General features: G+C 40.4%; 1 protein-coding gene across 1 annotated transcript in view; it reads left to right on the top strand.

The window, feature by feature from the left end:
* Window positions 1-13688, top strand: part of TSNARE1 (t-SNARE domain containing 1) — a 306679-nt gene that overhangs the window by 186775 nt on the left and 106216 nt on the right. The window contains exon 10 of the mRNA XM_010584213.1: window positions 7057-7139. Within this exon, the coding sequence (XP_010582515.1) occupies window positions 7057-7139 (83 nt within the window). The remainder of the gene's footprint in view (window positions 1-7056; window positions 7140-13688) is intronic.

Raw genomic sequence — 13688 nt, 5'->3', positions numbered from 1 at the left:
ACAGTGCTGGTAAGACAGCACATGCTGGTTTATAAGGGAAAGAATAATGGGTGACACTACACTTGCAAATTTACTAATGCCTAAAGATTTGTCTGCTGTTCTGTGTTTGACCCTCATAATGTGATTGGGCTGGTATACTTGCAGTTAATGAGCCAGCTAATTTTGTACAAGAAACAAGGCTCTTCCTTTTATGAGGTTTATTGCCACCAGTAGGATTCTTCTCACACCAATTTATCCAAAGTCATTTTGGGGAAGTTGGAACTGCTGTGCTCTCAATTTCTAGTAATGCTGCAATTGAGCAGTAAATGTCATAAAGGCAGAAGCTGCCCAGGTTGTTGGTTTATTTCTGCTGGGAGGTGTTACACTCTGCCACAGACTGACTGTGTTTGGGAGGCCATGGCTTCAGTGGGTTAAGTAAAACAAACGAACCATGTAAAGCAAAAGGGGTCAAGCAAGTTGTAAATATCAATGACTTTACTTTGTAGGTATAATATATGATCTTTCCAAGACAGCGAGCAGAAATAAAGTATATTTATTTCGATGAATCAACACCCCCATCATCCTCATTTATTCCCGTGACAAACTCAGATTGACACTTTATGAGACTGAGCTATAGGACTCCATAGCTTATGCACTCAGCTGCGTGATGGAAGGCAAGCATTGTGTTAATTGTAGACAAAAGTGGGCTTCTGAAAAATCCTGCATGCAAATGAAATGAAGGTATTTTTCCAAACTCTGTCAATTCATGAGCTGGATTTGGAAAAAACAAATATAATTATTTTGATCCTTTCTTTCTTTTTTGTCATTTTAAAGAAACATATTTTATTGCACTTTGAATAATATTTTCTTTAACTTGGATGTCTTACAGAATTAAAAAAAAAAAGTGTTGAGTTTACATCACAAGGAAAACGAAAGAGTGTGCTACAGACAAGTAGTTGGAATTTCCCAATCAAAGCTAGACTGAGTGCTGTTTTGCTCTTTAAATTATTTTCAGAGATTATTTTAAGAAAAAAAAAGAAAAACTGGCATGCCCATAAATGTCTGCACATAAAATGTCGTGTTGAAATACCTTTTTTCATCAGATAAAGGAGGAAATTGAAAAAAATAAAAGCGAATCAGGTCTATTGCCATGATATAAGATCCTCCCATGTGCAAATTTTGTGGGATTAAAACTAGAGCCTTAGATTACCCAAAGCCATATGAGAGCATCGTATGGGAACTGTGGATACCTCAGATGATAGTTAGCTGAAATTGTACACCAGGCAATGAGGGCAGAGGCCGTACCATTCACCCTCAGGAAACTCTTCATATGCTGACTCTTCTCCTGTGGTAAATATCAGTAATTTGAGACCACTTGTCTCTGTAAAAAAAGAACGGTAAATTGCTTTGCATCTGCTAAAGTGGTAATATTTCTGCACTCTGTCATTTAGCACAGACCAAACGATATGAGTTACCTTATTCTCTGGTAGGATGTGCTATTTTCCAATAGATATACGTAGGACAACATTTGAATTTTAAATCGCTGGAAGATGTATCCTGGCAGGCATGGCAAACCTCTGGCAGGGCAATACCATTTTTCAGCACATACATATGTAGCAGATACTTGACATTTCCAAGATGCATTTCAAGGACAGTATAAATCACTCAGGAGCTGAAGTGTTGTAAATTTATGCTGGTGTTTGGCCATTGCCTTATAGCCGCTTTTATTCATACAGACTAGGGCTTTGGGCTGTTGGCCGAAGAAAGCCAGTGGGAAGAGCTGGTTATGACATTTCAGGGTAGTTTAAATAGTGGTCTGCCTGGAAAACCAGAGTGAGTGGTTGTTCGGTGCCTCAATCCTTACATCTGAGGGCCGTGGTGTACTACTGTGTGGAAGAATTAGAGCTCTGCTAAAATCAAATAGAAAGCTAGGTTCTATCTGCCTTTTGTTGGAAGCAATAACCACAGCTCCTGATGATTCATGGAGCTACAAATTGTATTTCATTGCACCAATCTAAGCCAGTGTGACCCATTTAGCCTTAGTTTAGCATATGGGCAAAATTATTTTATAAATCCTTTCGTGTGTGGAATTTATAACATGATGTTTACATTGAAGTTTGCAAATGACTAACCCTAAGCCATTTTAAACTTCACTCCAGAAGAGCTGTCATAGTTTTCCTTCCCCTTAACATCCACAGTTGTGCCTGTAGAGAGCCTGAGGGTCTTTTGTTCGTGGAATGACACTCACTTAAAACTCTCCAAGTACATGGCAATTAGAATGGGCAAAATTCATTTTCACACTGAAAGCAATTTCTCTCCGAACTTGCATCTCTCTGAACTTCCTTTTAATTAGGAAAGAAACCTTTATACATTATCAAAATACTCCTTTTTTTTTTTTTTTATTGTGCTTCTCAGTATGTTATATGTATTATTTTTAGCCGGAAGTTGTAGTGATAAAAGAGGGTTAAGCTTATTAAAGCGCTAAAAATAAAAACATAGTATGAAACCTGAAGGGGGCCATTTTGGTTACTGCCAAGTGGGAGCATTTTAAAATTCTCATTCACAGGCTCACTTTCCTGTCTTTCAAGCCGTTTTACTGAAAGTGTTGCCTCGTGAAACCAGTCCATTCTTGCCGCTTTAAAGGTGCAGGTCGTACGGGGGATTCCTTGATATGTTAGGACAAAAACCCCACTCCAGCCACTGTCAATCCAGTAATTTCACATATAAGACTCCTCTTGGTCATTAGCAGGGCTCGATCTCAGAAGACAGGTAAATAGGATTGAAAGACACCTCTTGGGGTCATCATGATTTCTATCTCTGAGTGACAAGTGTGTCATAGAAACATATCAAATTATATCTAAAAGCTGGTTGGCTCTGTCACTTTCGCTGCTCCTATTGAAAGGATGTATTTTAGCTGGAAAATTAGAAATCTTTTTTCCTAATTCCTTGGTGCATTTGTTTGCAACCACCATCTGCTTTTGGTGCAGCCCTGTCCCTCAGTTTAATAAAATGGTGATCACGTTGCCTTAAGGTTTTTGTTTGTTTTCAAACCGCACCATAAATTTGTCATCGTAGACTGAGGACAGGAAATTGTTGTGGGATTCAGGCTCTTTGGAAAATCCTGGACTAAGGGCTGGGTTATTTCACCTCTTTGGGAACAGAGTCACTGTCCCTTCACACCAAAGCCATAGAGAAGGGAAAAGGCAGACCCCTCCAGCAGGTTTTTTCACTCTACCTAGGATCCTACCGCCTGTCTGGAAATACTTGCCTCTCCATCCCCAAGCAATGCACCTTGGCAAGGAGCCTGAAAACGAGCAAGGTGAAGCTGTGAACCATCACTAGCATTCAGCAAAGATGCCTGAAGTAGCTGAGGAACACATTCATCATTGACTTATTACTTACTTCCTTGTGATTTGACCCAAATTCTCTTTCCTTCCCTTGCTTTCCTGTGTTAATCAGCAGAAATACCTAGTTAAATTGTTTTGCCTATTTATGTCTCATTTTGCTAGAGTTTTAGAGCTGTTTTGGTGGTTTATTGTTTGTTTTAGTTTTTCTCTGTGTCTCAGTGTTACAAGTTGCTTCAAAAAATTTTTTAACTGGGATGTTTGCTTATTCCAAGGTTGTTATTCCCCTGTTAGGAGAAAAAGTGAGCAGAAACAGTGCCACCAGGGTCCAGCCTCCTCCTGTAACATCACATCAACTCATATAGGACATCTAACACACACGTCCATCCTACTTGTGAAAGCCTGTGCTGGGAAAAATGTAGATGATGTTTGCAAAACACAGTGCATAACATGATTAGCCAATTCCATGCAGTGCTAAGGGGGCGTTCACATGTTTAATTTTATCTAATGAAGGCAAATTTCCTTAGGCCCCCCTGCAGGCAACAGAGAGGGCCAGGTTCCTCTGGAGGGCCATTTAAGGAAGATAAATTAAGCTCATTTTGTGCTTTTCCCCCTGCCCCAAGAGGAGCACAGACAGGTTACTCTTGTTTCAGTAGGATATCTTTCATAAAGTTCTCCTCTGTAGCTTTTCTATGCCTAAATTATTAATTTTCTGAGGACAATCAGCCTTTAAGAGGTGTTGAGTATTGAAGGATGTCTGCACTAAGGTCCTGGGAAACGCCAGATACATGAGCAAGTTCTGTTACTTTGATTAGGTAATTGTCAAGGCTTTGAGCACACTCCCCCCATCCCTTCCAAATCCCATTGCAAAGTAGCTTAAAACATGGAGGTGCTTTCCTGTGCAAGGTTGTATTTTGTAACCCAAAACCATGGCCAGACTTCATGCTTCTAAAATTAGCAGGTGTCCCAGCAGGATATATTCCTAGTTTTGGTTCAGGTTTTTTTACCTGATTTTTTCCTACTTTTCTCCCTAACATGTGTAACAGCTTGGCTGTAGGAAAGCTATGGCATGTTGGAGCTTTGAGTTGTCAGGATCTGAACTTCAATTGGTGCAAACTGGTGTTGTCCCAGTGGCAAGTTCTTATGGACTTCCACAGAATGTATAAAAATATTTTTAGGTGAAACCAATCTGCTTAACTATGTATCATGTAGTCATGCTTAAACATACAAGTAAATACTTGTCAACAACTAGGCAACTAAGAATTTGTCACCTTGGGTGAGTGACAAGTTATTCTGGCTGATGAATCACGTCTGTGTTAATGATGTATTAACTCTTTTGGGTTCTCTGCCTTATGCCCTTTGTTTCCATATGCAAGGAGGTTTATATACACAGTGCTGGAAATTGGACTGGGGCTTGTAGTTGCCAATTACACAGCACTGTCTTAACGTGCAAACACAGAAAGAAAGCACTCCCCTGTCCTACAAAGCCAATCTAGCCCACTTTTCAGCTGTTTCTCAATTCTAACCAGAAAACATCAAGTGTGCCTCTACTGCTACTCGTATAAAATAATATATAGAATGACCAATTACTGATTTGTGGGTCAGCCTCAATGTCTGGATGGAAAGACATCAGGGCCAGCCTTGGAGTTGGGACATCTATTCTTTTTAAACAGAAGTGTGATACCAATTGACAGTGATAGCACTTGTGGAGATTATTATCAAGTGACAGGTTGAAATCTGTCTACCACGTTTCGCTCAGAAGAAACACCTTGTTTCTCAGGCACACCTGTTTGAGGTAGACCCTGGGTAGATCCACTCACATGGCAAAAATGCTGCTCGCTGCAGTGTGCTGTCATGCCAATCATTTTTCTGTTCATCATTTCTGGTAATTCAGCACCATTTTTTTCTCCGCTTATTGAAAAGAAAAATCTGACACGTTCCCAGAAATGCCTTCAGCTCAATGCAATACTGGAAGTCAACTCTTCAAGGCTGTCACACTGGTGTGTGCATGTGTGTGGATGCAGCTCCTCTAAGGCTCTGTAGAAGAAAATTTGATATTTCTTCATAGACAGAGGTCGAGTTCCTTGGAAGCCTTTTGGTCTCTTCCTGCTGAGTCCTGAATGCAAGAAAAAGATTTGGGCAGAGGTCAGTGATGCCAACCAAGGTCCACGGTGTGAAAGCCTTAATAAAAATGGTTTGAGAAGCATAGGATATAGCCAATAAAATGATGCTATATCAATCTATAAAAGTGCTGGCCATGTAGTTTTTTACTACATAAAAGGAATGGAAAACCATCTCTCCCAGGTGTAATACAAGACTTTTAACAGGTTTCTAAGTGTTAAGGTGAAGTTTGTTTATTCCACGGTTCTGTTGGTTTGTGGTTTCTTTGCTCTTTTGTTTTTAAGTTGTCTTATCAGAAATGCATAATTACATTAACAGACTTGCAACACTGTTTCACTTAAAAATGGCAAAACCCAAACACAACCACTTTCCACAGTTTATCTGCAAACCCTCATTTCTTTACCCATCACAAAAGTGGCCAGACTAATTAGTGTTCTTTCCTTCAAAAGCAAAAGAATAAATTACTTAAATCTTCTGTGGCATGTCCTAATCTGACTCCTAATACCATCAGTTGAAGAATTTCCATTAATTTTGTTAAGGATTAGAGGAATCCCTGGAACCTTATTCTCAAATTTCTACCTGTGGTTGAATTCCTCCTGATCCTTTCCATATACTCCATGGTGTCATATCTGCTTGAAAACACATAGAAGCAGACCAAGTGCACATGATCTTCCATTGTGGCCAGGAATTATTGGCTGCACATCTGTTAGGGGACAAGCTGGTCAAGATTTCTAAGATTTCTGCTGGAAACGCAAACCCTTATTTGCAGGTTTTATACCATAGGTGACTTGCTTTCTAAGCACCGCTCTGGAGTCAAAGTGAATACTTGTCTTTGGTGGAAGCAGGGAGCTGCCAGCTGCAACATGTAGCTGATAATCTTTCTTTTTTAGTCGCATTTTGATTCCTCATGGTTCCTCCAGCTTCCCCCCACATCATACCTAGCAATCTAGGGTGAGATTCTTCTCCCTTAATTTTAGGTACAGGCAATGTGTCTCAATCTGAGCCATCTGTACAGACCTCCCTTGCAGCTTGGAAATGTCATCCAGGAGTTTAGGTTGTGATTTGTCTAATATGATCAGCAGCAGGCAGCTACTGTAGAGTGGGATGAATTGCACACTATGGACTTGCTCTCTGATGATGGTGATAGTGCCCGAGGTGACTTGCTTAAGTACAGACACCTGGGGATGGTCAATAACCCACAAGTACTCAGATGAAACTTATCCCTGAGCTCTAATAATGAGATAATTTTAGATACAGTCTGCTATGCCCTTTCTGTAATTTAACTCTCATCTAGTCCATTTACCAGTCTTGACCTTCTTTCTTTTGAATTCTCTGTCAGTCTTCCCATTGGTTTCAGTGGGAATGGGATGAGTTGCTGACCTCCGTCCTGTCTGGGGACACATGGAGAGCTGTCAGTCATACTGCCTCTGACTGATGGGTTAGGTATTCATCAAAATGGGTGATGTTCCTAATTCCCTGTAGTACTACAGCTTGCAAACAAGAGGCTGCTGATGTCTTTATGCCCATGAGTAAATTGCTGAATTGCTGTTGGTATAAAGTCTTTGTTTTAGGTTTGTACCCTGTAATTATCTTCTATTATCTTAATTTGCAGATAGTATTGAAGCCAACATTGAGACTGCATCTTCTAATGTAGAATCAGCCAATGAGCAGTTGGCAAAAGCCAGTCAGCACCAAGTAAGTGGGTCTAAAAAACCCTATGGATACATTCAGTAATAGTATTTAAAATAAAGAGAACACTTGGCGGCTGTGAACCACATGGCACATGGGCTGCATTGGATTTGTGCTACCTGGAAAGATGATAAAGCATACTCTAAGTAAGAGCTAAACTTTTTTCTTATATATATGATGAAATTACTGTAGCATTGACAATTTGCATTACAGTAGTCATTAAGAGATCTGCATATTAAAGACACATTTCCCAGTAGGAAACTCAACAATTCACTACTGTTGTTCTTGGAAAGACTTCATAAAAAGTGCATCATTTAAGTGAATATGTGCTTCTTATTGGAGTGTTTCCCTATAATCAGACAACAGTGCTTTTTAAGAACAACTGAGTTGTTGAAAGACTTGATGTGGTTGGTGAATAACAGCTATGGGAATGGCATTCAGCACTTTTTAAAGGCAATTTGAAGGTCAATTTTTTGGTTGTTTTTTTTTCTTTTTCTTCATTGATGCAAGAATAAAACACACACACACACAAAACATTAATCTTTTTGAAAATAGCTTGACCAGAAAGAACTCTTTGATGCTTACAGCTAGTAATTCCTAGGGAGGAAGGTGGTGGGGGAGAGCGAACAAAGAAAAAATTGTTATTGCTTGCATTGTATTAACAGAACAAAAGCTGCTAGTTTCCTTTTTTCCTCAATCATAAATCAGTTTGTTGAAGTCCAAATTGAGTTTCATGTATTTGGAGTCTTGTTATGACAAACTGTAGCTGAGGTCCTCCTTGTTGGTCCTTGGACACAATGAATTCTGAAGGTCCGGGGCAAACTTCGAGACCAAAGGAATAAGAGCCACAGGCATTTTACTCCACTGAAAAGAGTTATGTGATTTTAAAATTATCTACAGCTCATTTTCTGGTGAAACGTACTTTGCCAATTGTGGATAATAAGAACAACTTTTGTAGAACTTTGATGTTGCAGAAACTAAGTGTGGTCTTCAGCTACATTTTGGTTTTAAAGGCACATATATTCAAGGTAATGTGTGTCACCTTGCACGTAATCCTGCATTTGCTTTGAAAATAGCCTGTTGCGGTTTTACTGCATGAAGTCTAAAATGAGACTAGAATAAATTTAATACTTGACAGTAGAGCCGATTGCAAACCTGCAAATGAGTTAATGACAATTTTGGCTAAGAAGGTCAAAGAGTAGTCAGGCAGAAAATGAACGCAGCACAGTGTAAAGGATCTGCTTTCTTCAGCCAGCAGGAGCTGCTGAAACAGCCTGCCCAGTTAGGAGGCCCTTTATTCCTCAGATATGTTGATCAAGATGAAGATATAGCCAGTTTTAGCAATTCAACTGCTGCTAGGGGAAAAATGTGTGCTGACTGGTATTTATGGGAAAACACAGTCTCCCTTGCCCTTGAAACAAGCCTGTATAGACAAATACCACTTCAGAAACTTCTGCTGCCAAAGAAAAAGTGCAATCCAGATCTCCTGTAGAGGACAGGTAGCTATCCTGTACACTACTGGATGAGAATGACTAGACAAGTGCATGCAATCCCAGCTTGCTCTTTGTCACCTCTTTCATGAGGTTCCCTGAGATATGGACAGAAAATGAGGTGAAGTTTTTGTGACTTCGGTTGCTGACCTGCTGTCTGGGGTTTGTCAAATGACATATGATGCCTCCTCTGTTATGTGCCGTGATTATCTGCTCATCTTACATCTGAAAGGATGTTGTCTCTATAATGTGACAAGAAGGTCACATATCCCTCAAGGGCTTTTGTAGGAAGCGATGTTGGTGCCGCTCGCATACATACACCTAATACAGTGCGAGTATAGGCCATCCTTCCAGGTTATATGTGTGGTTTTGGCTGCTTTAGAAATATCTAGGATGGATCTGGGAGAACAATCAGCCAGATGGCTTTGTGGGTGAACTGCTTTCAAGGGAGCTGCCATAGTTTTATACACTTTAAATTCCCTCTGTACTCTTCTGTGCTGCTCAGAGATCAAAAGCACAGACTGTTTTATAAATCTTACTGAGTCATTTTCCTTCTTTTGTTAAACTGCCAATTCATTAATCTGTTTGGCTGTTACCTACAACCTCTAGTACAGTATGATTGTCCTGTAAATGCAGACTGGCTTACATACATTTGTTATTTATTCCTATTTATATGTATATGTGCATGTGTGTGTGTAGTATTTATATGAGTATATCAACAAATATATACATAAATTGAGAAATCAGAAATGTCATCTTTGCTGAAACACTCAAGCTTAAGACCTACCATAGACCTTAATGAACAGATTTCTGTCAGGAATAAAGATTAAGTTACTGAAGATTTAACATAACGTTTGCATATAATGCAATGCAGTCACTTCACCAATACAACTTGGCATACCAGTTCCAACCTGTACATTAACATAACAAAGCATCAGTAAATAGCTTTTCTTTAACTAGTACAAAATAAGGCATTTAAGTTCCCTGAAATGATGGAAATGTTTAAACACATGTAAATATCTTCCTGCTGAGCTCCTTTGCCTGCATTTTAAATTTTGTTAGGTGCTCCTTCATCTTGAGGTGTGCGTGCTAACAGTAGTGTTTTATTACTTTTTGTGAATTCTCATGCCCCCTATCTAAACTCTTCCTCCGCCCACAATCAAACCTCAACAACCACTCCCCCCTCAAAAACTGTAAAACAATAATAAAGAACGTATGAGGGAAATGGATGGTAAGTGATGTAGTGGTGGCCAGTTTTCAGGTTGGACAAGGTTGTGGGGCTCCGTGCAGCCCGCAGCCAGCCCCTGCTCTCAGCCCAGGGAAGGGAGCAGTAGGTGGTTCTGCAAATGATTCTGCTTCCCTCCTCTCTGTCCTCTCCCATCTCCTACCTTATGGACCTGCACATCTTCCCCCTTTTCAATGGACATGTACATGCAGGTAGGTATAACTCTTCGCTGGTCCCCATACAGAGGTGAGATACCAAGCTGCAACCCTTCTGTGTCTCCATCTGACGTGAGGCAGCTTGTCTCAGAAGAAGGGTTGGGCACTGTTCTTCTAAGAGGAAGGATCAGACAGCTCAGGAAAGTAGATGTTTTCAATTTATCATTATGGTCTTGATCTTAGATGCCACAGGAAGTCCCTGAGTCCATGCTGGGTACCATAATTGGCATCCACATTATTGCCTGTAGTCCCTCTTCTCAGCTGTAGACTTCACCCCCTGACAGTAACACTTCCCTGCTTCGCCAAGTAAATTCACTAAGGACTCTGTGGCGGTCAGATATTACAGAGACTCTACGGACCATATAGAAAAATAGCAATACCCATTATGCCTATCCATGATGTAGAAAAAATATATGTCATATTCACTTTATTTCCATAAATTTTTCCCAGCCATTGTAAATCATTGTATATGTTCTGATTTCAGCACTGCTTGATTTATACTGGATGAGAGGTACTTGCTATATCTGTGCTGCAATACAGGATGTGGTAGATGAATTTGTAATTAATCATGAGCAAAAAAGGTATTACATGCCAGAGGCATAAAAGGTTTAGTGGGAGCTGTCAGAGCTTTGGAAAAAATACTTTTTTTTTTTTTTTAAATTATTAGCAGGTTTTTTTCCTCTCATTTTAAATTATTATCATTACAGAATAATTGTTTGCGCTTAAACTTATTTTTACTACAGGTAACAGTTAAGCTTGGCGACTGCATTACCTGTAGGAACATGCAGGGTCAAAATGCAAATGAAAGCATAAATATTGGATATAGATACCAGGAGCAGAGGAACAGAGGCTTGCTCCCATACAAAACCCCTCTTGGTCACAGAAACTTGACAATTTTACTTTCTTGTCCTACTTCTCACTAGAAAATTCAAGTTTAAAAGATGACTGAGAGGCGAACAAGTCTGGCAGAGAGAAGCCAGAAGTAATCTCTTGTAGTAGACTTGCTTTGGTGCCTTTGTTTACTGTGAGGCTCTCAACTCTTGGACCTAAAGCAGAAATGACGACCCTTGCCATTTAATACCAATGGCCCAGATTTGTCTCCTGAAATGTCACTGTCCATGTCCCTAGAGAAAATGATTCAACCCACCTATCTTAAAACACCTATTTTAACATGGGTCAAATTGCTCTCTGGAAAGTAGGGATTTATTGGACCAAATATGTTTGGTGGACACATGTATGTCTGAGTTAAGTGTCTGGACTCCCTTTACATCAACCAGAAGGAGGAATTTCTTCCAGCCCACGCCTTGTCTCATCTCACAGGAGATGTCTGACATAGGTCTGATGGCTGCCTCTCTGGAGAAGTCTGTTCTCTCCTTTGTCTATAAAGTCCAGATGATAGCAATTACATCGCAAACATTTCAAGGGAAAATGAATCCCATCTCTATCACCTACCCCTTTATCGAAAAAAAGGGGAGATCTAGACACCCGATGGTCTCAGTGCCTGCCTTTGAGATTAACTTAAGTGGGCTGAACATCACACAGAGGGGCTGGCTGCAACAAGATGAGCAGTTTTACTTTGCTCAGTTTGTTCATAGCTTCCTGCAGATGGATTGAGAGGAAGAAAAAGAAACAAACGCAGACTCCACGGATACATATTAAACCAGTTACTCTTTTTGACGCAAAGTTTGGCCTAAGTTCAGCTTGGCCACACTGACTGAAGGACTCTGTGTGCTGACTGTTGAAGCTAATTTGTTTTGGAAGAGCTGCTTGTGTTGCTCTGATTAATGCTGGTTGCTTTCCTTCCCTATATCCTCTGTGGAAGTCAAGCTAATTTGGATTCACTGGCATCGCAAAGGCAAGCAACAGTTCAGTGACCCACTTGTGTAGTCTAAGAACAATGAGTTTTTTTCCTGTAAAGAAGCAATTCCTGGGTCTGGCTTTCAGGGATACACAGAGAGGCACTTTGAAGGCTGGAGCGTTAAGGAAAAAAGCCTCATAAATCTGTGACATTTGCAGAGAGATCTTACTGCCTGGGGACCACCAATAAAGGACTGGCTTCAATTTTTGCACAAATAACTTATTGGTATTTTAAAAACAAAGGAAAATTTGAGTTTCAAAAATCACCTTCTCGGAGTCTTTGAAATTTCCTGGCGTGCTAGCCTCTTAAAGCACTTGCTACTTAAATATACTATGATAATGAAGATTGTCTTCTCCTCTTTCCTATGGGTATGCCCTAAGATCCTGACTTACACTGCCATTAAACCTTTTTAAAGCTAATCATTTTAAAACTACAGCGTACAGCCAGTTAGCACCACAATACAATGGGATTGCACCCTAACGTCTCCAGCAGCAGCCACCCAACATGCTGCAAAGCCGTGGTGGACTGGCATGGTTGGAATATCTTGATGCATAAGCAGCTTTGTAGCTACTTAATCTCTTAGGACAAGAAGAGGCTAAATGCTCATAAGGCAGATTCGTGACTTAGATGTAATGACAATCTACTGCTAACTATAAGATGCAACATATACAATCAACCTCATGTTGCTGTTGCTTAGCTGTGTCTGTTGCCAGTGTGAACGTGGCTGAGTTTGCTTCTTCTTTGGGTAATTAGCACTTGGAAGTTTTATTCGAGGGATTATGAAGCTATTCTTTCTTCTGGCGGTTTCTGCCTGTGAAAGTGATGGGAGCTGAATTAAAGCTGCAATAGGAACTCAGAGCTCTGTAAGGACTCCAAGCAAAAGCCATTACTGAAGTGACTGTGTAATTACACGACTGAGCCTTAATCCCCCTCTTCAGTAGCAGAAGGAAACTTTGCCGCCATCCAGAGTCCTCACGATTCCGTGCCGTGATCTTCAGTTAGTAAAAGAAGTCCTCTCCAAATTGTCTGAATCTCTCAAAAAACAATCAATTTCCACTCCCTTTCTACTTGCTGTTTCTCAGTCCGCAGCAACACACTCACCCCAGCTCAGTTGAGAAACCTCTGCCTGGGCTTCCCACTCAGAACTGATTTCTTCAATTTCAAAGCAATTTCTCCTCTATAGCACTTGCTTTCCTTCCACCCCTTCCCTCTCCCATTAAGCCATATCTTTTCATTTTCACTCTCAATTCCAATCTCTCAGTCCTCCTCCGTTGACGCATGGCTGCCAGCAACACTGCAGCCGCAGTCCATTCCCTTATAATGATCACGCTAATTTGTTTGCCCAGATTGCTCAAAATCTACCATATAAGGATGTTTGCTTGTATTGCCTTTCAGATGTGCCCCTGCATGGTCTGTATTGCTACAGAGCCTTGAAGCAACCCTTGCTGCATGCCTGCCTCTACTATCAGGCTCATTTTGTCTTGGCAGTGTGTTGTGGCCAGCGAGCAAGGCTGTCCAGGGCAGTTTTTTGAACAATTAAATTGTTTCGCCCTTTACTTTCCCTCGACAAATAGTCAGCAGCAGCAGCAGCAGGTGGTTGGGATAAAACTTATGCTTGCTTTTTTCCTTGCTCTGCTGGCTCCCTATGAAAGACAGACTGAGTTTTCAGATTTAAGAGTGTTTTATTTTGAAGCAACTTCTGTTTGTGTGTGTTTTTTTACTGTATTTTAATGCAGCCCATTTACAAAACAGCTGCTTACCATAGGA

This window comes from Haliaeetus leucocephalus, unplaced genomic scaffold (genome assembly GCF_000737465.1).
Source record: "Haliaeetus leucocephalus isolate CR32 unplaced genomic scaffold, Haliaeetus_leucocephalus-4.0 Scaffold953, whole genome shotgun sequence".
Lineage (NCBI taxonomy): Eukaryota > Metazoa > Chordata > Aves > Accipitriformes > Accipitridae > Haliaeetus > Haliaeetus leucocephalus.
The sequence above is the reverse complement of the archived record's forward strand: the minus strand, read 5'-3'. Positions and strand labels throughout refer to the sequence as shown.